Genomic DNA, 25,795 nt, shown 5'->3' on the forward strand with positions numbered 1-25,795 from the left:
AAACTCCACCTAAACTTGGTTTATATCTGACCCAGATAGACTGCAGGTCATAACTTCTTACCTGAAGTTCAGTTCACCTGACACTCGGACTGGCGGCTGCCTCAGGTCTCTCCTCCTCCTGCCTCCCCTTTCTCTCATCCACCTGCTGGCCTCCACCACTTGCTAATGTTACTGAATCTGAGGAAGCTCCACCACAGCCACCACCAAACAACTGAGTTATTTTTACACACCGGCCAGCATCTGACCAATCCACCACCTCTCATTGTTTACACCGTTACAAAAAAATAAAAGATAAAAAATAAAAATCATCAGGCCACCGAGCAAATGCCCGATGGCCAGTCCAGCTATGGTCGTGCCATCAGTTAACCCTTCGCGTGCCCAGGGTTGCCGACCCCTAATCTACCATGATGGCTAAAAGTTTTGGCAGCGGCACTGGTTTTGGGTTTCATAACTTTACAGTTTCATGTTTCAGAATTTAGTTTTTCACGTTTCTGTTCTAGTGAAGAACAAGTACGAGTATTTCATAAGCTTCAAAGTGGTTTATAGTCAAATAAGTCAAACTTATGCAGGGAGTTGGTGTTTCCAGTGTTGACCCATCTTGATGACAGTCCACTGCAGCCTTAGAAGCCTCACTGGGCTCCTGCTTGCCCACCTGCTTTTTAAAAAGAGGCCATGCTGAAGACTTGAGGCACTGATTAAGCAGACATCACTCAGGATTTGGCCCAGAAGAGAACTACAGAAGAAGAAGGGTCAAAACTGTTAACACTGACTCTTTGCATAAATTTGATTTATTTGCCACTAAAAGTCTTTGAAACTTATGAAACGTTATTCAGTGGTTAAAGTGGGAGCTGTCATGTTGGGGTGGTGCAGCATGAGAACAAGAATTACTTAGACGCTTCATTCATAAACACATCAACAACAACAACAACAACAAAGAAGAGTTGCTCGTTAATGCTGCTCCTGTTCAGTTGTAGGAAACTTAGTATATTCACGTACTTAGAGTGTTTTTCTTTTTAATTTTAATAAACACCAGGTCAACTAGTTCTGCTTCTCCTGTTCCCTGTTCTTCCCGTCCATCTGCCTTTGTTTACTCTCCTGTTCGCTCCGTTTCTTTCATTCTTCATTTCTGAGGAGGTGAAAAGCCAAAGATTTGCTTACACTCTGGAAAGCCAAACATTTTCTCACTGATTCGTCCATTCTAGAAAAAAACGAAAACAAAAATACACCAGCTTCCTCCAAATCCAAATATTATCCTGCTCACTACTCCTCTCAGTTGAAGAACTGTTTAATTTTGTGGAACTTGAATCGTTTTCTCCCAACACTCTCGTTTCTCAAAGGTCAGCAGGGCCACGCACGAGAGATTAACCACTTATTTGAAAGAAAAATATCAAAACGCAAACCTCATTTCTCTCCTTGGGCCCTCCTTCTGTGTTTACACTCGCTTTCTTGTGGTTATACACTCAGACAGGCGTATCTAAACTGAACCCTCCCTAACATAAACATATCCTCATCTTCTCCTTGCACATGCAAACAAACCCACTCACTCTCACCTCCGTCTTCCTCAGATTAAAACCATCCTCAGTGGTTTCATCATCCGGGGCTACCTGGGGAAGTGGACCCTGATCATCAAGACCATCACCCTGGTCTTAGCCGTCTCCTCCGGGCTCAGTTTAGGGAAGGAAGGCCCTCTGGTCCACGTCGCCTGCTGCTGTGCTAATATACTCTGTCACCTGTTCACCAAGTACCGCAAGAATGAGGCCAAGAGGCGAGAGGTAAGCAGGGATGAAGCCGGCTTTGTTGGAGGAGTTGTTGCGGGTTTTTCGGGAAACTTGACAGGAAAGACGATCATCAAGAAAAAACTGTACAAGCAAAATATTGCAATAGCTAAAGACCAATAGTACAAGGCTGTTGACCTTTTACATTTATGCAGATAAATTGATCTGTTACATGAAAGTCCAACTTGGAAATGATATTTTAAACCACACTGGTTAATCATGCAAGTCTTAAATTGGAAGCAGACCTCAAAACAGGAGCTTTTTATATAACCTGGCAACTCACACCTGATAATTTTGGATGGGTAAATGGAATTAAGGAGATCTCTCAATGAGAGAAAAACAATGTGACTGTCCAGAATATCGACTCTCTTTGCACAAATATATTTTTCACATATTCTCTAGTTTAGATTAAATTGATGGAAAAGACAAAGTTTCTGATTGAAGCTTTAAATTTTTCACATAAATGGGAACAGCAGTGCTTGGGCAAGACAGTTGGTACAGTCCCTCCCTTTTTTTCTTGTCTCTACATGTAGGTGTTATCAGCGGCAGCAGCAGTGGGCGTGTCAGTGGCTTTTGGAGCTCCTATTGGAGGAGTCCTGTTCAGTCTGGAGGAGGTGGGTAGAGCTTATGATGCGTTTTCCACTGTTTTCTATCATTTGTCTGCAGATTCTCTGTATCTGTATTCCTGTGTCAGAACAACACCTGCAGTGCCGGCTGTTTTGTTACTCCACAAATACCTGATTTGAATTAGTTTTTAATTGCTTTCCACTTCCTGTGTAATTTTTTCGTACTGGAACGAGCACAGCGCTGGCACCAAGCTGGGACATAATAAATATGAGAAATTATTTGCAGTCTTAATTTGGGAAGCGAATGCATTTTTGGCAGCTGTCAAATCCATCTTGGGCAGAAACATGCTGAAGAGTTTCTGGAATAAGGAAACTGGCACTTTGATCACCTCATGGGGTTTCCCCAAAACAGGGAACATGACCGTGCACTGAACTGATGAACCACGGTTAGTTTATAATATGAGATAATGTAATGAAAACTATTAGGTCAGTGTTGGCCTCACAAAATAGAGGAAAGGCCAATACTTGAGCATTTTGTTAATTAAAAAAATACTTGGAGTTTAATTGCCCATGCTGTTTTTTTATTGGCTCTTTCTATCGCCCCACTCAGAGATCCCATCTCAAATAAAGAGTTGCTTAAGTCTGCTATGCTTATTAGACTTTCCAAGAGTTTTTAATTTCATTTAGTTTAAAATTGTTATTTTTGATTCAGTTTTGTTTAATTTGGTTTCCAGAGCTTGCTTTGTTTTTATTGTCTAAAGATGTTTAAAGATGACTGAGAGATTTGAGTCTCGCATAAACAGAAGCAGTAAAAGTTTTCTTGGGATGCTTGTTTTGACAATCTGAGCAAAATTGGAAAAAGACAACACTTTAAAAACGAGGAGAATAATGTCTTATTTTGTTTTAGTTCGTTTTGTAAATACAATTTTTGGTTGAGCCTAGTTTTTATATCTTTGTGTTTTCCATTCAGTCCAGTTGTAGTTATTTTGTTTAGGTTTGGGGTGTAGTGAGCTCCGGCTTTGCCTCTCTCTCATCAATAAATGTCTCTGTCCGCCTCTCTCTCCTCCAGGTGAGCTACTACTTCCCCCTGAAGACTCTGTGGCGTTCGTTCTTCGCCGCTCTGGTGGCGGCCTTCACCCTGCGCTCCATCAACCCGTTTGGGAACAGCCGCCTGGTGCTCTTCTATGTGGAGTTTCACACGCCGTGGCACCTGGTGGAGCTGGCCCCTTTCATCCTGCTGGGGATCTTTGGAGGCCTTTGGGGGGCGCTGTTCATCAAGGCTAACATTGCCTGGTGCAGGCTTCGTGAGTAGCGGTGACATATCTGTGACGTATTTTTCTTTCCTTTGTGTCTCCAACCCATAAATTAACTTCTCCACACACCTCACAGGTAAAACCACTTGTCTGGGTCGCTACCCCGTCATCGAGGTGCTGGTGGTCGCCGCGCTGACCGCCTTGCTCGCCTACCCCAACAGTTACACCAGGATGAGCGGATCCGAGCTCATCTCGGAGCTCTTCAACGACTGCTCCCTGCTCGACTCGTCTCAGCTGTGCGGCTACAAACAGGTCAGCCGATAAATCGCCGCATCAGGATGCTGCAGTTTTTCACGTGATTATTTAACCTTGCTGAGCTATCTAATATATCTTCATATATATTTCTTGTTCTTCTCTCACACTGCTTCCTTTCCCCCTCTTTCTGTCTCCATGCGTATCTTTCTTCTCCTCACTCGTGCTCGCAGCCAGCCAACACGTCAGACACAGGTGTAGATAACAGCCTCGCTGACCGGCCAGCGGGACCGGGCCTTTACACGGCGCTGTGGCAGCTGGCCCTGGCCTTGGTCTTCAAGATGATGATCACTGTTATTACATTTGGCATGAAGGTTTGTGAAGAGACACTCAGCGGTCCGCTTTGAACTCCTCATCAATGAGACATTTATTGTTATTCTCCCCGTGGTGTAACATTGCATGTAAAAAGCCTACAAAGGCAGCTGCCTTTAATATATCTGGAGCCACATTTGATCAAGTTTCCAGCGTTCATTCACTCGTGTTACCCATTTGGGAATTTCGATGGATGAAGTAAGTGATTCTGTAAATGGTTTTCTGCGATTCATATGCGATGTGAATCCCCGTCATGTGGCTCGCTGAGGAAAGAAATGAATATTGTTTTCTAGAAAACGCAAAAGTCCCTTTGGTAACGAAGCTAAAATGAATTGGCTGAAAATGCCTGTGGAAATGTTTTAATTAGAGACCATCTTGTCTGAGATGGTGATGTGCATCATGAGGTTCTCTGATGGGGAAAAATGGGGAAAAGTTGGGAACATAACCAGCATCTGGGAGGGAAGGCCCTCTTTTTGACTTATTGAATTAAAAGCTAACGCAAACTGAACTGTTAGATGCACAGAGGTCTGGATGGATATTTTTAACTGATTCTGTCCGTGCAGGTTCCCTCTGGTCTCTTCATTCCCAGCATGGCAGTTGGAGCCATAGCTGGCAGGCTGCTCGGCGTTGGCATGGAACAGCTGGCCTACTACAACCACGACTCGGTTATCTTTAAAGGGTGGTGCTCTCAGGGGGCAGACTGCATCACGCCGGGGCTTTACGCCATGGTTGGAGCTGCCGCTTGTTTAGGTGAGACATGGATGTCTGTTTCCTGAGTGTTTGCTTGATTTAAACCACTGTGTGGTTGGGTGGAGGGTGAGAAGGGTGTCGTCGGGAGGATTGAGAAGTGACAGAAGATACTGGACAGAAAAGCGTAAAGCAAGAGTGGCGGTGAAGTCTCAGAGGCTGTTTGGGTTTAGATTTAGGCTGTTTCGTAGTAATATTCTAAACATGCTCTTCTACCAACATCCTGAGTCTGACATGGAAATGTTTTAGGATATATAGAAAGCAGCTGGATGTGAGAAGGCTGAAGGACTCCTTGGTCCACACCAGAGGAAGCCATTCCATGAATCTTTGTGTATGACTTTATCTATCCAGTTTATTATGGTCTGTAAATGATTCGAGGTGCCTGACATTGCAAACAGTCACTTAAAGGAGCTTTACATTTTAATTTAAATCCACCCTTCAGTCTATCCATCCATTGTCCTTCCACTTGTCTCCTGAAGGCGGGTCACAGCGGTAGCAAACTAAAATTTCCAGTTCCTCCTGAGGGATCCCAAGTTGTTCCCAGACCAGACAAGATATGGGTCTACCCCCGATCTCGTCTCAGTTACGCATGCGCTGAAAACATCCAAAGGAGACATCCTTACCAGAGCCTCAATCCGCTTCATCCAGCTCCTTTCAACAAGTAGTAGTAATGGTTCTCCTCTGAGATCCCTCTGGATGTCTGAACTCCTCACCCTGCCTCTAAAGTTGGCCCCAGCCACAGCAAGGAAGAAACTAATTTCAGCCACTTCTATTCACAATTTTTCTCTTTTGCTCATTATCCGTAATTCATGACCATAGGTGATGGTTGGGGCATAGATGAAAGCTTCACGAAAAACTCGGCTCACTCTTCATCGCGACAAACAAGTTCATTGCACCAGTCCGCCCGTCCAACTGACACTCCTCCGTCACATTACTCGTGAATAAGATCCCAAGATACTTGAAGTCCTTTGCATAAAACAATCAGACAATCCACTATAAGCAGGCACCAGGTAATGGCAGGAAAGAAGGAAGGCCATTTCTTCTAAACAGGAAGAAATCTCAGGCTCTGTGACTGGAATCCATCTGCTGTGATGGGGAAAAACAGACAAAACACAACTCTGTGGAAGAGAGAATATAACAGTTAATAATTAAGAATGTATGAATGGATAGCAGAGGGGTGTCTGTCGATCAAAAACCAAAAAGCTTCAAAAAGTTCATTCTGAAGTTCCTCCAAACTGTGCTGTTTATAACGCTGGCCAAACTTCACTTGGATGAGTAATTAAACATTTCTCCTGCTGAAAAAGCTCCATCCAGAAGAACAGAGTCAAGTTTGTGGCTTGTGTAGCGCAAAAAATATCGGTCCCCTTGTGGGACTCCGTGGCCAACTTTTGTGTGCGGGGAAGGCTCCTTGCTTACAACAAACTGGGATCTATCAGATACTTATGAATCACGCCAGCTCAGCACATGGCCTTTAATAGTAATAATGCTTTTTAGTCACTGTTATAAACATTTGGTCATCAGTGGTAGCTCAACCCTGCACTGGTGAAACGAGACCCTACAGGTCACCAAAATATCAGTGTTGTGAGAATTTCAACACTGATGACTGATTTATCTTTTTTTTTCTGAAGCAAATCCAAAAATTTCTTCAATTCAAAATCTGCCACTTCCCTTATTTATTCTTTTAGAAAAAGATTTTCGAATAAAACTGGTTCAAAAATGCCGCAGTGGCACATTTAACCTTGTTTTATTGAGATAAAAGTACCTGTTTATATACAGAAAAAGCTTTACAGAGCGATTGTTTACTACACATCATCTGGTGTTTAATACACCACAGATTTATAGCTGTTTATTAAATCAGTTTTCTCTTCAGTTCATAGATGTCACATGTCGTACACACTTCAGGTTTCTGATATTAGCCATTACTTTTCATGTGCAGTAAATTGTTTTAACGCTTGATGATGATGATACAGTTATCATTGTTTTCCCTTTCCCTTCTCTTTTGTCTAACTAAACATAGCACAGAAAAATGATGCTGATGGGTTATCGTTCTCTTCACAGAGAGGTGTCTAGTCTAAAAACAGATGTTTAATTCTTCGCACAAGAAGAAAGTTTGAGGGCAGCGAGCCGCGTGTTTTATAGATCTGGGACAGAGTTTAAAGAGAGGTTTCTTGTTTCTGAAATATGTCTCTGTAATATATGCACACACTACACTTTATGATAGTGCTCATAAATAAAATATCTGGCAGTGAAAGAGATCTCATCTGATTTAAGAAAGCCAGAGATTTCATTCCCTTTACTACACTGTGGTTTGTCTCTTTGCATTTTCCTCAAAGTCTCTTTCACAACGCAGGGCAACAGCATTTACACACAGGAGTCTCCACTCTTGACCGCCTCAGACTCTCATGTGCTGCTGTTATTCTTGTTCACAAGTCACCATTATGGGATTGTGCCATCGTAGCTGCTCTGTGGAGCTGTTTGAGCTGCAAACATTCAAACCCAGCATACGCCAGTACTTGGATCTCTATACGTTTACTTATTTTGCTGGCAAAATACTTGCTGGCACTAAATACATTCCTGATGATCTGGTACAGCAATGCAAATAGAGATTGCTCGTAGAGCCAAAACTAAAACAAGGGTAGCTACTTTCAGTTATTACACAGTAATAACACACTGCCAAATACTCTGAACCAGCTGAGTGTCTAGATAGAAAATGCTCCTCCTTGAGTTTTCTTCATGTTAACTTTTTCCCTCAAACAATATTTGATGACTTTCCCTGTACCCTCAATGACGATGTTTGACACCTCAGTGCGTATAAATAAAGACGTGGTTTGGCGACTTTTACAGATTTTTCCCGGGGGGGGGGGTTGCATAATCACAAACCACCTTTACTAATATCTGATGCAAATCCAGTCATTTATTCTTTAGTCAGGCCTGAAATATGGCAGAAACCTTTAACCTCCTAGGACCTGGAGTCCACATATGTGGATGTCGCAATTTGGGCTGTCTAGACCAAAATACTAAATTTCGCTCTACAAGGGCCTGATATCCACTTAGAAGGACATTATACTGCCACTGTTCTATTGAAATTTAAAATGAATGTCCTCTCATGTGGATCTTACTTTTCTCAGAAACAAAAAGCAGGTTAAAAAAAAAAAATCTGGTAATTCTTTGTTTTTACATTCATCAGGTCCCAATCAGCCCAAATAGCAAAGAGAAATTAAAAGTGCATGCCATGAAAGAGTTTGGGTCTTAGGAGGGTTCAGAGGAGAGCTTCTAGGGTCTTTCCTAGTAGGCTTTCAAAACATAAAGAGTGAAAAGGGAGTTCTTCCTTTTCACCATTCCCAAGTACTGCTCTGAAAATTTGGATTCTCTATTGTTCTGTGTTTTGGTTCTATGGTTACTACTTGTGTGTTATATAGTTTCTACATATACAGCATGAGTGGCTGGAAAGAAACAGAATTTCTACACGTGTGAGACTCATTCTGTTGTTGAAACAGCTGGATGTTATGTACATTTCACACGAGGAGAATCAGGTCAGGACGCGTGCGGCAGTAATCCTTTCTCACGTTTAGCACAAACAGCAGGAGGTAGTCCCACTTCAGACGCGTTCACGCCACTGGAAGGTGAGGCAGCCATCTGGATTAGCTAACAGTGCGCGCGCCACCCTGACTGCACCTCGATTACTAATCTTACTTGATTTTTGGAAAAACCTCTTAAAGTAATGAAAAAAAAAAAACCTGGTAAAATTTTGGGGGAAAAAAACAAAAAAAAATCATCAGTTAATAATTTAAATGTGTAGAAAAAAACAGGAAGAAAAGTTTTTAATCCTCTGAAAGGGGAAAAAAAAGGATATACAACACTTGTAATAAAGTCTTTGACATGCAGCTGTTTTGTGGCAGTTGTTTTGAAGAAAAGCACAGAGTTGAAAACGTAGCCTTGGCTTTCTGGCCACATCTGAGGTCGAACATGATGATAATTGGATTCAGACTTTACCAGCTGATGTTAGTGGCAACAGTGTCATACAGAGAGGAGATGAATGGTCTGAGCTCTCGGGTAGAGAAATAGATGTGCCACTAAATGCCTCTGTAAACTCGATGAACAGCAGCGCGGGCTCTGTTATATGCTCACCTTATGTGCCCTCTGTTCTCTAATTGCTCTTTTTCTTTTTGCCTGCAGATGAAGATAAAATGAGTCAGACGGGAATTAAATCACCTATTAATCTTGCTCGCCTGTGGTCTAACCTTTTTCCATTCTCATATCTGCCTCCAGGTGGAGTGACTCGAATGACAGTATCTCTGGTAGTCATCATGTTTGAGCTGACTGGCGGTCTGGAGTACATTGTTCCCCTCATGGCTGCAACCATGACCAGCAAATGGGTGGCAGATGCTTTCGGAAGAGAGGGAATTTACGAGGTGACGTGTCTGCAAACGTTAATGAAAAGTGTCTGTCCCCTCCAACCCTTTGCTGTACAATAAGAGCGAGTTTGCGCTCTTTTTGTCTTTATTAGGATTCATGTGTTTTATTGTTTAGGTTTTTTTTCCCCCCTCCTTTTAAAAATGGAGACGTAAAACCTGCATGTTCCTGATGTTTCGCAGGCTCACATCAGGCTGAATGGATACCCGTTCCTGGAGCCAAAAGAAGAGTTTGAACACAGCAGCCTGGCGGTGGACGTGATGAGGCCGAGGAGGATGGACCCCGCGCTGGCTGTGCTCACGCAGGAGGGCATGACTGTGGGGGAGGTGGAGGTACGACTGCACGTATTACACCTATGTTTCTTGGGAAGAGATTTGGAATCCTAATAGAGATAATAGAAATAACATTCGTTTCTTGGTTTATGCGCAGTCATTGGTGGAGAGCACGCACTTTAGTGGCTTCCCTGTGGTTGTCTCTTCGGAGTCCCAAAGGCTTGTGGGATTTGTACTCAGGAGAGATCTGCTCATATCAATAGGTATGAATTATGCTCGTGTGTAAACAACGATCTAGTCACAGGGTTGTTGTTTTTTGTTTTTTTTTTGTATGCAAAGCAATTTGGTTTCCACAAATCCCACTTTGCTCCTTTCAGACAATGCCCGCAAACGTCAGGATGGCATCGTCAGTGCCTCCCAAGTGGTCTTCACTGAGCACACACCGTTGCTTCCTCCCGACGCACCGCCTCCCCTCCGGCTGAGGTGCATCATGGACCTGAGCCCCTTTACAGTTACTGATCACACCCCTATGGACATCACTGTGGATATTTTCAGAAAACTGGGGCTACGCCAGTGTCTGGTAACACATAATGGGTAAGAAGAAACACACACACACATGCATATACTTGATTTTGTAATTAATGTTTTTATATCAAGTATTTAGTGTCCAAAGGGCAAACCTGCGCTGGATTTAGTCTCCAAAATGACTTATTGTATGAGCGGAGCCCTCTAGTTTCAAGCAATATTAACAAAGATACACAAAATGACCACACTCCCACTCCCGTAGACATTAAACTGAGATATGTTGAGGAAATTGCGCTTGTGGAGGAATGAAAGGAGTGACAGATGAATGTGTAGGAGAGCTCGGGGTCATTCCTCTGTCAGGTCATGCATCAAGGTGAGCGCAGGAGTCAGGGAGGGGGAGACAGAAGGTTAATGGAGTGTGTGGCAGTGAGGAACAACAGTGGAAATTCTCAAGGTGTTTTTCTGCCTTAAACTCTGAACTGTCACTGACTCCATACCATGAACTTCAGTGAGGACTTTGTGTTTTGTACATCTGCTGATATAATGGCTTTTGGGGCTTTGGTATGCACGTCTCCGTAATGGAAAACATGTCATGGATAGAGCTACAAAGCCTACGTGGTATTTGATATTTGCAAAAGCAACACACAGGGAAGCGGAGGAATTATGATGATGGCACGCTATCAATTTGGACGCATTGAAGATTTTCTTTTGTAGCTCGTGACACTTTTTAAAATCTGCGTCTTCAAAGTAGTCCCGCAGTGATCAAGGCTTTTGTAGTATGATTGGGAAACTTAGCAGATGATGTGTGTATATATTTTTTAACTTTCTAACATGTGTCCTCTTTCACCAATAAACCTTTCATGCACAGAGTATGCAGTAAGAACCAACACAGGGGAAACCGTAACCACCGTTCTGCCATTAAAAAAAAAAAATCTGTTTATACGAAAAATAACAAAAACTAAAACCATCGACAAAATGTGAAGAAATAAGTGACTTCATGTCCAAGACAACTGAGTATCGTACTAAAGAGATATCAGCTGCACTAGGACTAGGCTGTACTTTCACGTAGTACCAAATTGTACTACAACAAGGTGCATCAGTTCAAGATAACCTTTATTTAACTACGTAAGTCGTTACGAACATGTTCTTAAAAGTAAATCCCAGAGAACAACATGCATCCAAAAAATTCCTACAAAATCTGTTTGTGCACATGCTGCATCGTGGTGGTGAAAGCCAGTGACTTGGTCACCAGAGTGAAAATGGGACGGCGACGTCTTCGTGACTAAGAAAAAACGGAGCCGCAGCTGGAATAACTCTGATAAATTGGCCAAGTTTTGCATGTTAACAGAGGGATTTATAAATGCAGAGAGATTGGTTGCAACACTTGGTCTACACTGATGAGCGCAATTTGTCTGCAAGTTGACTCAACTGGTTGCCAGCTGGTTGTATGCTGGTCATGTAAGAGAAGGTTGCTGAGTTGTCTGTCATTTCGGAGTAAATCACCGTCCAACAACTTCGTCTATGTTTGGGATGAATTGCTGTTTCAGGTCTGTGAGGTTTTGGCTGGATTTATGCAAGTACTTAGTATGATTTTCTGGGTATCTAGACAGCAACAGATTTGGGATTTTCACCGATTTGTCACAGTTAAGAGCCGCATTATCACAAACAGATTATAGCTTGAATCCATTTAAGTGCAAACTGATAAGAAACTCGCAGCAGACTGACTCGGTCTTATTGGGATTGCATCGTCTTATTGTCACTTTGAAGATGGCAACTTACTGTGAGCGGCCCCGGACTTGGTTCCTGCCTTTGAAGCGACCATTTCATCGCAAGTTCATTGCACATGGTTGCAATATATTCAACCACTGTTTTCCCTAGTGTGACTGCAGAATTAGAGATGCGATGAAGGATTTTATAAACTGCCCTCTGAACTCTCCCAGACTTTGCAATTACTCACAGGCAGTTGCAATTCCAACACGACAGCATCAGCAGCTTGGATTAGCTCCGTGCATTTCAGATCTGCATTCGCTTTACTATTTGATGAGCGCTATAATCTAACCACAAACAAAACAACCAGCGTCTGGAATCCTGAGTAAGTGATGCCTTTTTCTTCTCTTTTAGTTAGTTTTGTTCAGATGCATCATTAAAATGTTTTAAAGAGCTTAAATCAAACTTGGCCTCAGCTGTAGAAAACCTGGCATCAGTTCGCTACAAAGTCGACGCAGAAATTGGACTAAGGCTGCTGTTTGGTCATTCATTTGAAATGTGAGCTCTCAGGGATATTTAGCAAAAACTTTACTCTGTTCTAAAATCATCACTATCAACCACACCTCCTCCAGCCCCACTGAGGCCAACTTAGCTAAACAACACACTGTTCTTTTGTCTGTCGGGCCTTACATCTGTCTTCATAATGGAAAACTATAGTGTTGGTCTGCAGAATTACATTCAGCAACAGAAGAACAATAAACTTAATCAGAGTTGGGTTCATTTTTCTTCCTTCGGTCCGTCTCTCGTGCGCGCACGGTTGTTTAGATCGAGGTCTGACATGTTCAAACATGGGATTTTAGGAGTGGGACTGTGTATATTATGAATTTACAGTACATGCGGTGTATATAACAAAGACGGTTAAACAAACACTCGTAATCATGCAGCTTGTGGTTTCTCACTTTGTCCTCTTGGCACACTGTATCAAGTTTTCTACAGTAACGCTCCTTTTGTGGAAGACCGAGTGTTTAGCCTTGGCCTGAGCTGCCATCAAGGCACAGAGCCACCTAATGTTGCAAAGAGCGAATCAAAAAGCGGCGTAGAAAAAGAATGAAGATATGAAATGTGAGAGGGAAGGAAAATAAATGTAAGAATATGAAAGAAATGTGGGTTTGCCAGGGGAAGAATTATGCCAAGTTTATCAGTTTGGATCACTGAAGCAGAGAAGGCTGGCTCAGCCCAACTAATTCAGGCAATGTATTCACTGTATTTGCTCAAATTAAATTCTGAGGGTGAGGATCTCATGCAGCTCAGAGGTTAAGATGCAGCGAGCTACAATGTTCCTGTTATTTCTCTGCCGTATTCGCGTTTTGTTTTTTTTAATATAAAGGCTTAAAATGATCCAAAGTGTTACCTATAAATCAATAAAAACATGGAGACAAGCGTAAATTCTTTCCCTTAAAATCATCAGCAAAGTGACCTTTGAGCTACTTTAAAATTATTATTTTTTCGCTACCTGGGGGACAATAAAATTTGATGTTACAACTTAGCACGAGCTGAAATACAGTCGAGTTGGCAAATGAGGTTAAAGAGGACTTCTCAGAATTTGTCATTGCAACCCCCGTGAGTTAGCTGATGTGCAAGAGGCTGTTTGAAGCAAGTCTTTTTAGACCTCGTGATCTAGTATTTATTGTAAATAAGCACTCAAGGTACTTTTTACTTTAGTGTGGATCAAGTCACATCTGTAATGACTTTAAAAAACAAGAACTGGGTGCTCAAATTTGAATGTATTTTGTATTTTCTCTAATCCACACGGGGGTCAAAAGTATATATAGTTGATGCCCTTTAGCAAGTTGCACCTCCACCAGGTGCTTTTGTTATCTGTCAACAAGCTTCCACAATAATTCTGACTGGATATGTGACCAATCTTCTTGGTAGAGTTGGCATAATGTTCATTTAAATTGGTTTCCTGCCACGGTCTCAGCTATTAAATGCACTTTCAATATCGATGTGGACAGGGATTAGGAAAGGCCGTTCCAGAAGTATAATGTTCACCTGTTTTGATATGTGTTTGGGATCATTTACTGTTAGAACAACCATGTCCAACATCTAGCTGTTGCTTTGAGGTGTATTCCTCCCCCATTATTATTCCAGCCACTTCGTGCTATTGCTGCTGCCATTAAACAGCCCAGAACATGATGCTACCACCACCATGCTTGACAGGTGGTACACTGTTTTTAGGTTTGAAAGCCTCACCTTCACTCCTCCAAACATACCTCTCGTCTTTGTGGCAAAATACCTCAATCTTTGTCTCTAATTTCATGTCAGATTTCCAGTTCATGGCAGGCTTGAGCTTTGGTGGTTCCTGGGTTGTTTCAAAATATTTAACCTATTTTCTGTCATCTGAGGGTAAGGTAACAGTTTGACGGGGTCTGGAACAAGACCCAACGTTTTTTAAAGTCATTAAAGGTGTATGCTGTACATTCAGTCCACCCTGGAAAAACAAAAGTTCAAAGAAATAATTAAAAGCCTCAAATTTAAATTTGGTGACATCTTACTTACCTTGTACCCTAGACTGTCAAACAGCTGAAAATGTCTCAAAAGATGGGTCATTTCTAAGATGGATAATGTCACTGTAACTTCACCCACTGGTTTGTGGCACCTGAAGCTGAACTGTTTTGGGGGGGTCAACAGCACCGACAGCATCGAAACCTTTGTATAGTGGGTCTGTGTTACTCTGCAAGTTCACCAGCATGCAGTAGATGGCAGTGCATTTGTAAATACATACTTTCTTGGAATTGGAGTTGTGGTTACATTTAAATGAAGTTACACACTAGGTTATGGTGTGTGCTTTCAAGGGATTTTAAGCAGCATGGGAGGAAAAAGAAACCTCAGGTTTCACAACACAGCCCGAGACACAATTTCTTTTGCACTATTTTTGGATGCTTACTCACATAGCATCCATTTGATTCTTCGCATGTACTTTCTGTATAACTAACCACACAAAAACTTTGTTTTGGGTTTGATCCGAACACATCGTTATACTTGTAGTGTCACTCTTTGTCAGTGTGTATAACCAGTTTATCCTTCCTGTGTAAAACCCCCTTTTTTACTGTTTCTTCCTGCTGCCAGTTGAGTCTGACGTGTGGAGCAATAATTCAAACCACGTTTGAGAGCAGAAGAGATGAAAATCAGCAACTGTCAACAAAAACCCCTCAGGCATGTAGCTGCTGCTCTTCACAACAGCTTATTATAAAAGATGGGTTTAAGATTGACTCGCCGCCTGTGGGTAACTTTGTCAAGCATAGTGACTCCTGAAGGACACATTGGCCTCAGATGGGCCCAAAGTAGAATTTCTTTCTTTTCTGGGTTGGGCTAAACAGGAACTTAGAGGAACATAAAAGGGGTGAGAAGGAGAAAGGACTGAAACTGGTTAAAGAAAGCTGTAGTCTGCTCTGCTTGGTTGGGCAGGATGAGGTTTTAAATTAAATGAATCACTCATTGTCTGGGAACAAAAAATGTTTGCACACAGAAAACAGACCTTGAGGCTGTATGAAGTGCAAACTCTGGTGTCTGCGGTCCTACGAGATGTTAATTTTATCGCTCTCACCTGCAACAAAGGGATTTCCCCAGGCTATGTTTAGTTCAAGGTTGCCTAGTTAGGTGGAAGTCATTTTTGGTTGACTCGGTATTTGTTGTGTTGAAATTTAAAAAACAAAAAACAAAACCTCGATCTGCTTTTGTTTTTCATGTGTCAGCTTAAGTTTATTTTGCAAAACAAGCCAAAACAACAACATCCTCACTGCCACAATGTTTTCGTTAGACTTGGTTTTGCCTTGTTTTCATTTTTTTTTTTTTTTTTTTTTTTTGTGCTCAGATTTCTTTGATCTTGTTCTCATTTGTCAAATTCACATCTTCACGCGAGCATTTATGAATGAAAGACAGTCCTGTCACATGTGTTTCTCTGAACAGATGATTAAAGAAGCAGCGCTGGGATGTTTGTGTGGGTGGAAGAAAGATGTAAAAGCTGCTTGTGTTGGGCTTTTTTGTTTTGGTCAGAGGATGAAGTTGTTTACAGTAAAGTGGACCTGTTAAGCTTTTCAATATTATCTGTTTGTTAAATATTTATATTTCATCTAAAAAATATAATATGATATAATTCACATACAGCTGCAGTTGTTAATGTGAATTGTGAATGTTAATGATGAGGTCAGTGTATTTAGAAATAATCCCTGGGAGCTAGAAGATCAGGCTTCAAGCCCCTTTAAACACAACGTCTCCATCAAATGTTTTTTCTATTTTTAACTCTGCATGATGTTGGTATAGTGATCTCACAGAAGCCCCACCCACCTGCTCTGGAATACTTCTGTTTGCTAGGGACAGCCAATCAGATGAAAGGTGGCTTAAAGGGCGAAGAGCTAAAACAGCCTCTTTCAGTAAGGGTAAGCGGAGGTTGTGCACCAAAGCTTAGGCTTTATTTGAACTGAGAATCCTACAATGCTGCTCTAGTAGGGACTCAGGATAAAAATCTGAATGTAATGATGAATATTGTTACGCTTTAGTCCAAAAAACAGTAATTCAGGGTTCTTGTAGACGTCTGAATTTTGAGACTGCATGGACTACAACTAAACTAAACAACTACTTGGCTGTCAGATCTCCAGCTCTGCACGTCTTTTCCATAACACAGTAAAATGTAGGCTTAAAGCATCAAGGATATTACAGATAAACAAAAAAATATAATATATTGTAAACAGTGATTTCGGTGCTTATTGGGGTGTGGGTCATAGGGGCGCCAGTTAAAGCAGAGATTTCCAGATTGTCCTGGAGGGGTGCATAAACTATCCCTTAGTCAGTTGAGGGATCTTCTCCAGCATGTCCAGGCCCTGCTGAGGTGTAGGACGCATCCCAGTCAGATGCCCAAACCACCTCATCTGCATCCCTCTACCAGCTGTACTCGAATTCCTGCCAAATGACTGAGCTTCTCACCGCAGACACCTTCCCAAGGACGACGATTTCTGCCGCTTGTATCCACAACCTCATTAAGAATACTGCGGAGGTTGTCAGATGTTGTCTTTATGGGGGAAAGAGTTTAAGCTTCAGGGCTCCATACAGACCACTAACATGTGTCAAAATAGCGACTCTTTAATCTGATTTTCATGCTGGGGGAGGCGACGAAGCCACATCTAAGGAGTCGGGCGAGCTGTGAGTGGAGATTCTCATAGTGTGGCCCCAAGAAATCTAGTTTTCATCGAGCCATTTGCAGCCAGTTCAGCCCATTTCTCTGACTCCTCAGGGCATTGCTGCCTCACGTCATCACAGATCACAGCGTGCATACAAAAACAGCAATTTCCTGCAACGGTTTTAATTGAGCGAGCGTCGTGAGCTGATGGTGGTTCGCTCCTTTCAGATGCAGATGGTGACTGGCATGTGAGGTCCTTTCAACGTTTAATTTGTAAGAAGAGGAATGGCTTATGCCATCTGTTGAAAATCATCTGTCGCTAATATGCAGCAGATTAAATGTCCTCGGAGCGTTGCGCAATTAATCGCCGGATGTCGTGGACGGCTTCCATTTCTCTGACCCCCCCCCAACCCACCACCAGCACCACTGGAAATTTGATTAGATTTGTGTTAGCAGAGTCGTGTTGTTGATCAGTCACTTGTTTGCTCTGTGTTTTCATGTTGCTGTGCTCTGCCAGTTGCCCTGGCTCCGTTTAATAAAACTGAATCAACTGTGCCGAGATAGAGGGCCAGGCCTAAGCGAAGGTTTCTGCTTTCTGTCACTCTCTCTGGTTTTCCATGACGAGGTGATCAAAGAATGACTTGAAGTCATCCACTTTTGTTCTGCTTTTCTGTCTCTGTTTTCAGGAGGCTGCTGGGAATCATCACCAAAAAGGACATACTTAAACACATGGCGCAGATGGCCAACAGGGACCCGGACTCCATCCTCTTCAACTGATCTTCTCCGTCCTTCCTCTTCATCCTCGCCCACCAAATCGCCCCTCTGTAGAGTGGGGTGAAGGGGGGGGGGGGGTACACCAGCTTGTAGACTTACATGAAATGCACCTTTACCTCTTTGGCGAGAGAGAGCCAAGGAAGCTTGAGCTTCATTTGCACAGCTGACCAGAGAACAATGGAATTTATTTTCTGTGTAACTTGAAGGCAACTTTGGCTCTTCGAATGACGACACACACCACTGAAAAAATTTCAAGAAAACAACAAGCTGTCAGAGACAGTGACTCGTCCTTTTACTGACAGTGCTGGACCCGATATCATGAGGGAAGTAGGACAGAAGTAAGTCGATGGAATATTTCACATCTGCACCTTCCAACATTTTCTGTTCTCATTTCCTTCCTCATTTTCAAACCAGTGAGGAAACCTTCAGAGAACCCCAAAGCCACTTCTCTCTCCTCTGTTTGCCATCTCGATTCTCACACCTGGAAGGAAGGGGGGGGAGGCAGGAACAGCTAATCCTCTGTTATAGGTGCTGACAAGAGGAGACGGGGTGGAGGAGGAGAAAATGAAGACATTGGGGAAGATGAAGAGCTGTTTTGGGAGCTCCGTGCCTGCCTCCAGGCCATCACAGCGAGCCCAGACAGAGCACTTTGAGCTGGGCTGATGGATGTGCAGACACCTCCCTCCCTCTGTGAGGTTTCCTGTAGCCGTGAGGGTGAAGGATCCAGGAGTGTGAGAACAGGATTGACTACACACACACACACACACACACACACACACACACACACACACACACACACACACACACACACACACACACACACACAAGCAAGCGTACACTCCACAAAGACTTTCACGTCAGCCTGGGAACCCACTAGAAACATCTTTTCTTTTTCTTTCATTTTTCGTCCTATGTTTGAGTTTTGTGATACAGCTCCAGCCTGGGAACTATGCAGCGCTGTCCTGCCATGCAGACAGTTTTGTTATGTTAACGACGTATATAGTCATCGGAAACCATGTCATTCCTTATAGAAGGTGAGGAGCATTTCCAGGCTGTTGTGGAAGGGTTAAAAGAAAATCATGATGTGAATTAATTTATGTAAATGTAAAATTGTTCACTCTACTAAATTATTCCCCTGATTAAAGTTGTGTTTTGTCTTCTTTGTTTTAGCTCCTCATCACTTCGACTGATGTCTTGTTTGCATTTCGTACTCACCTGATCTTTATTTCATTTATTTATATATTTTTTAAGCTCCGATTCGAGCAAATCTCTCACTGAAACGTGTTTTTGTTTTCGTCGGTGTTCAGAACACGAATTTTAGTTCTCTGAATTTACTTTTTTTTTTTCCAGTTTTTCCTAAAAAGCCAAACTGAAACTGATCCAGTGGAAAAATGTCAGCTGCAGCTAATCAAAGAATCTTGATCAAAAATGAGAAACAGCTGCTGCTCTGGTCCTCTGAAATATAAGATTTTTTTTTCTCCTGTCAGGCAATAGTGAGGTGAATCTTTGTTCTATTCAAAGACGTCATGTAGGCACAATTTTTCCGATGACTAACCACGCAAACAATTTTCAAATGAACGGAAAATGATAATTGTTCAAATTTTAGTTTAATCAGGTTTGAAGCTGAATTTGGGCATTAACACGGTGATGTCAAAGTATATTACTCTGTAAATGAATCTGTATGCCATTAAACCCACCTCAACATTTTAAAATAATTGTGTTAATTTATAAAATGTTCTCACAGGACTAAATGCATCCCATGGCCCTCTCTTCTTTATTTTAGGGTTTTGTTTTGGGTTTGTTTATCAGCATTTTAACCAGGTCTGGACTTGGACATGACCATTGCAGCACCTTGATCCTTTCCTTTTTCAGCCATTCTGTTGTAGATTTGCTGCTGTGACTGGGATCATCGTCCTGTCGGATGACCTGATTTCAACCAAGCTTCAGCTGCCAGACAGGCGGTCTCACATTTGACAGGTTCTGCGAAATGAGGCCAAATCACCAGCCCTCCACCAGCGTGCCTGACGGCTGATGTGCTGTGTTTCGTTTTTGCCAAACCTGTTGCCGTTCATTACGGTTAAACGTCTCCACTCCACAAATCACATTGTTCCAGAAGTGTTGTGGTTTATTCAGATTTATTATTTCTCCTGCCAACCTTTCCAAACAAGTCATATTTGTTCAGGCATTTTCTAATTTGACAATCATGAACTAACTGAGGCCTGTGGAGTCTGGCTCTTTGTTCTTTTACATTTTCTCAGAGCATTTCACAGTGAAGGATCTCAGGAGTGAGTTTGCTGAATGTTCACTCCTAAGAAGATCGCTGCTTTGTGTTAACACATGGCTGAATGCCCCTTATTGCTGATCAGTTAATCGAGTATATTTGATTAGCAGGCTGGCTGCTACGTACCAGTCATAGTACGGATTTCCCCCAACCCAGTTTATTTCTCCAAACTTATTCTTTTTTTATTTTGCTTAGCACAAAATTACAGAAAGGAAACAACGGCTAACAGAAACCATTTTATGAGCTAACTGGTGTTTATTTCAAGTGTCTCATGGCATATTACATTAATTACAGGTTCATTCATTTCTTTCTTTGTTTTGAATTTTTGGCAGCTTTGGTCCTCCATACAAGTCTGAATGGAGAGGTGGAAGCAGCTCATATTATCTCAGACGTTATATCACCATCCAGAGAATAATATTATTCTGGGCTATTTTTAACTCTTTAGAAATTCAGCGGGTCAGTTTGAACTTCATGTGCTACCCTGTAAATGTTGGCGGCCCGGGACTCGTAAAGTTTCACCTCCTCTCTGAGCGCTTTGTTTAGATGGTGAATTGATTTTCTTTTTTCTCACAGGCTGCTCTCTGCAGCCAGTAAAAACACAAAGTAATGGTGAAAGTTTAGAGAAACCATCATGTGTCCTGGGAACAAGCACCTGCTAGAAATCCTGTACGTTATGTTGACTTAATGGGACTTTAAAATGGAACGAACCCTGTGAGCTAGCGATGTTTATTGAGCCTTCAGAAATACAAAGACAGAGATGCATAAAAATGTAATGTTAAAAAAAACACACTGGGTGAACATCTTAGAATTCATTTGGGAGTTTTTCCAGTCCACACAGGATCATACAAATGTACATACATATAGATACAGGTTCTAAAGTGTGTGTTTAACTATGACAATGCCTATTAAAATTCAGTTGTATTTATATAGAGCCAAATCTTAGCAATGGTCACCTCAGTGAACTTAACATATAACTGGTAGTTCTTTGTCAGCATGAAAGGGATTTGTTTGACAGCAGTCACTGACCAACATTCAGAACAGTGGAAAAGTCCAAGGAACTCGGGACGATCTAAGCTGGAGAAAGGTAGATTGACATAAAATAGGAAGATCTCCGGAGACACCCTCAAGGCTGGAACGCCAGCATCGCTGTCCACAGAGAATCGGCACGTTCCAGCTTGACTGAAATTTGCAGCTGCCCACATGGAGAAGCCAAATGCTTTCTGGAGAAACGTTTTCTCAGTCGAGACAAAGATGCAGTCTTTTGATGCTGTGTGGATCATAGAAAATCCCAAAAAAACTTCAAGCTTTTGCACCCAATTCTTGTTTGTTAAAGGCAATGAAAAAGAACAGTTCAAATCAATCTTTAAATGCCCAAAATTACCATGATTTTCATGCCCGTGATGAATGTACAGCTGTAACCTACAGAATGCTTCTCCTGCTCTCACCTGCATCCACCAGAAGGATCTGGGAGGATGATTTACTCATCACTGTCCAGTTTTATGAGCAGCATAACTGCAGGGAGTGGTGAGCTCTGAGATCCCTTCATCACTCCTTGTATATCAGAGTCTGCAGCTCATCGAATCGCTCTCAGCACATTTATATAAGTGTTTAAAACTAGTTAAATGAATGCTTTTGTTATATACAGGGATGAGATGAGTGTCTCATTACCACTGTATTTTGGTTGGCCCACTGCTGCAGCAGCTTTATTGATTGTGATTGACCATTTCCTTTTAAACATCATTACCCTAAACAAGATCATCGCCATGATGATGATGGTGATTTAAACTCTAAAATCAGCCTGATTGAAACATAAAAGCACCAGCGTTCATCTACGTCACGTCCCACCTGACTCTGGCGTGGTACATCCCCTGCCAGTATTTGGACGGATCTGTATCGATGCATCTGTTTCCAATTGAGCTGTAAGAGAAACTTGCTGCTTGCTTGCTTTTTGATTTCTTTTTATGAGCTGGTGCCAGAGAGACGGCAGGTTCGAAGCTCCTACCATTTCAGTTAATTTAACATGCTGGTCACTGATAATGAGCTTCGATTTGCCTGCAAAATAGTGCAGAATAGACACATACAAGGGATCACACCAGAGAAACGGGCATTTAATGACCAGAAAATGAACTGTAGACTTTAATTCTAAGCACGGAGACCTCGTTACTGATTATTTCATGGCTTAGATGCAAAAAGTGACTCATTTTGGACAATACACGAGTCCCTCAGAGTAATTATGCATTACCTTTCTAAAGGATTTTGGCTAATACATGGTTGTAGCTTGGTTTACCTCTGCATATATAAGCTGGTGTGGATGATTGATGTTGGAGGCATATATAGTGTTGGATGGTAACTGAGTAGGAAAGCCGCATTAATTTAAATCAATATTTATTCATTTGAGCCACATTTCACATCACGTGGAAGCACTTTCAACTTCTCCTGTCTTATAAATGATGTGAAGTGGGTAGGGAGAGGTCTATGGTGTCGGCACAAGACCCAAAATATGATAACTTCAGGAGACTGGCTGGTTATTGATCGGCGGACAGAAAAGCTTGTGCAACAGGCTGACAGGTTAGACAATGGTTTAAGATAAATTGATCGTTTTTACTGTACTATTAACAAAGTGCCTGACTTTTTTAAAGAATACTCCATCCTGGCTGTGCTTTCTTTGGTCACAAATAGAAACTGACTGACATACATCTCACTCAGTCATAACTGTGGAGGACCAAAACTGCCAACGATTTGATGAGGTCCCAGTAGGCAAAAGAGCGAATTACTGCGGCCGTGTGCAATGAACATGCGATCATGTTTTCTTTGACATCACAAGCGCTGAAGCTTGAGACCAGGTCTGCAACAGCTTCATTCGTATTGTCTTCAAAGTGACTTTGGTGCTAAAATGACAATAAGATGGATTCAGTCTGCCATCAACTTAGAACTAAATCAAGTTTTGATACTATGGTGATAAACAGCAATAAATCACTGAAAATACCACATCTGTTGAAACTCTATTGACATGCACATTTTAAACATCTAAGCATTTTTACTTTAAATGGAAATTTGCATTAACTATTTACAATCAGTCCAGACACAACCTCATAGATTTGAAAGAGAAATGTAGAAATTTCTCCTGAAAATACTCACATAGGTCCTGGAGAACAGTGATTTAAAATTGCATGGGTGCGGTGCCGCTTTGGTTTCACTGCTGGCAATTGATTGAAAAAATGCAAATATAACTAATGCAATCAGTAATTATAAATCAAGCAGTAATTGATTAAAAAATATGATGGAAGATAAAATACAAAAGTACTGTGCAAAAGTTTTAGGCAGGTGAGAAAAAAATGCTGTAAACAAAGAATGCTTTCAGAAATATAAAAGATTGTTTATTGGCCCCAAATGTATTCTGCAGCAGGATAATGACCCCAAACATACAGACAAAGTCATTAAGAACTATTGTCAGTGTAAAGAAGAACAAGAAGTACTGGAAGTGACGGTATGGCCCCCACAGAGCCCTGATCTCAACATCGTGGAGTGTGTCTGGGATTACATGAAGAGACAGAAGATCTGTGGTTAGTTCTCCAAGATGTTTGGGACAACCTACCAGCCAAGTTCCTTCAAAAACTGTGTGCAAGTGTACCTGGAAGGATTGATGCTGCTTTAAAGGCAAAGGCTGGTCACACCAAATACTGAATTGATTCAGATTTCACTTTTGTTCTTTCACTGCATTTTGTTGAATGATGAGAATGAATGATTATCACTTCCATTTTTCAAAGGATTCTTTGTTTACAGCATCTTTTTTTCCTCACCTGTCAAAAACTTTTGCACAGTACTGTAAATACTTTTTTAAAAACCAAGTTCTGTGTTTATTTGGTGATTTCAGTCCTTCATAATATGTACTGAGGCATTTAACCTTTATTTTTATGACAGGTCAGTAGAGTGCGCAGGAAAAGAGGGCGAGGATATGACCCCTGCAGGAGCTACAGCAACGCCACCTTCTTTTTAATGGTCAGCAGGGGGCGATGTCTGTAATTTTAAAAACACTTGTGTTTCTTACAGAAGCCTACGGGAAAACTGGCTTCTAGCTTGATTGCTAAGTACATAAAGTAATAATTAAAGTGTTCTTAGTCACTTGTCTTATTTGATATCTAAAAACTAAGTAAATTTTGGTCATTGATAGAGTGTGAAAGTAAGAATGGTGTTTCGTCAGAAAGGGCATAATACTTGGCCAAATCTGAAACTCTGTGACAAGAGAGCAGCGCTGATGAGGTAAAAAAAAAAAAAAAGGCCTTATCCAGCAAATCTGTCAACCACAGGTTGTTATCCAGTGAGATTACATCCATCTCACTTAGATCCTCGTCACATCCATTTTAAAAAAATGGTCAACCTGAGGACTCGTTACGAGACTTCGCCAATGGTTCGGTCATACTAGAGTAAGAAATGCACACCATCCTCCTTGTTACAAGGAAAAATTAGGAGTTGCCTCGTGACGCCCTCAACCTCTGGACCGCCACTTTTGATCGCAAGACAATTTATAGGTCACCTGGTGGGAGTATGTCTGTGAAGGTTCTCAGTCATCCAGGTCATCGTAGTCTAAGGAGCTTGGTAAGAAAAGCGTCTGGACTTCTTTGAGTTGCTTGAAGACGTTTCACCTCTCATCCGAGAAGCTTCTTCAGTTCTAAAGGTGGGAGGCAACCTGTCTCCAGTCAATCACAATTAAAATGCCTGCGATCACTGTTTTTCCACCAGTGGGTGAGGTCACAGTGACTACATCCATCTTTTATACGAGTGATGTTGATCTCATTTTACTTCGAGGGTCATAGCAACTTTGCTATGAAATGGGCTGGATGAGTAAAGATCATCTTTCTGTTAGCGTAACGATGTTTAACTACACATTTAATCCCTGAGATTAAGTCTTAATGTCAGATTTTAAGAACTGCCGTTTCAACAGATTTGTCAGGCCATTTCTCGTTCCTGAGCCTTATGTTTGACACCCCCGTTTTAAACTGTCGTAAGACTGAGAGCTAATCATCTTGGTCACTTTCTTACTCTGTCTAATATTTATATTTAGAGTTCTTTTACATGTTTTTCCTTACACACTGGAAAAGTGCATGCCAAAGCTTAAGCGAGCAAACACTTTAACTGCTAGGCAACAGTTTGCATTTAAACAAAATAACGCCGTCATGGGTACTTAAGCAAATAACTCCACCTTTGACTTGAAAAGGTATAATTACCTGCAGGCGTGACTTTACTGACAGTGTTATGTATGATGCCTCTGCCCCCAGAGGTCACCGTCCACTTTAGGCGCCACTTGCTTAGACGACCTCGTTGGCCCTCGGGTGTCAAAGGTGTCATGTGGTCACTCTTGACTCAGCGTCTTCGAAGTTGAGTCAGAGCTCGTTTGTGGCCACATAATCTCTGTGAGAAGGAAGTCAGAGGCATGAAGGTGGAGGGAAAGCATTTGTTTATGCGTGCGTAGGCGTCTGCATATGGATTCACTTTTTGCACATGAGTGGTTAGCATCTGTGTGTGTGTGTGTGTGTATGCGGGTGTGTGTGTGTGTGTGTGTGTGTGTGTGTGTGTTGGGGAATGTGAGTGTATTGTAGCCAGCTAGAAATGACTCAGTGTATTCTTGAGTTCAGTTCCTGCGGCTGAGCCTTCACATGGGGCTCGGGTTACCTGCCTGCTCAT

General features: G+C 41.9%; 1 protein-coding gene across 4 annotated transcripts in view; it reads left to right on the top strand.

Moving 5' to 3' along the window:
• The window catches only part of clcn5b (chloride channel, voltage-sensitive 5b), a 43,585-nt gene extending 24,613 nt beyond the window's left edge, over nt 1-18,972 (top strand). For all 4 annotated transcript variants that reach the window (XM_005752651.1, XM_005752649.2, XM_005752650.2 and 1 more), the window contains 11 exons: nt 1,566-1,772; nt 2,309-2,389; nt 3,411-3,645; nt 3,731-3,906; nt 4,080-4,220; nt 4,782-4,968; nt 9,235-9,377; nt 9,561-9,710; nt 9,808-9,913; nt 10,028-10,244; nt 17,745-18,972. In XM_005752651.1, coding sequence (XP_005752708.1) covers nt 1,566-1,772; nt 2,309-2,389; nt 3,411-3,645; nt 3,731-3,906; nt 4,080-4,220; nt 4,782-4,968; nt 9,235-9,377; nt 9,561-9,710; nt 9,808-9,913; nt 10,028-10,244; nt 17,745-17,835 — 1,734 coding nt within the window. In that variant the 3' untranslated portion in view covers nt 17,836-18,972. The remainder of the gene's footprint in view (nt 1-1,565; nt 1,773-2,308; nt 2,390-3,410; nt 3,646-3,730; nt 3,907-4,079; nt 4,221-4,781; nt 4,969-9,234; nt 9,378-9,560; nt 9,711-9,807; nt 9,914-10,027; nt 10,245-17,744) is intronic.
• Nucleotides 18,973-25,795: the final 6,823 nt, after the last annotated feature.

Source organism: Pundamilia nyererei, unplaced genomic scaffold (assembly GCF_000239375.1).
Source record: "Pundamilia nyererei isolate P.nyererei 1_Seehausen unplaced genomic scaffold, PunNye1.0 scaffold00370, whole genome shotgun sequence".
Classification (NCBI taxonomy): domain Eukaryota; kingdom Metazoa; phylum Chordata; class Actinopteri; order Cichliformes; family Cichlidae; genus Pundamilia; species Pundamilia nyererei.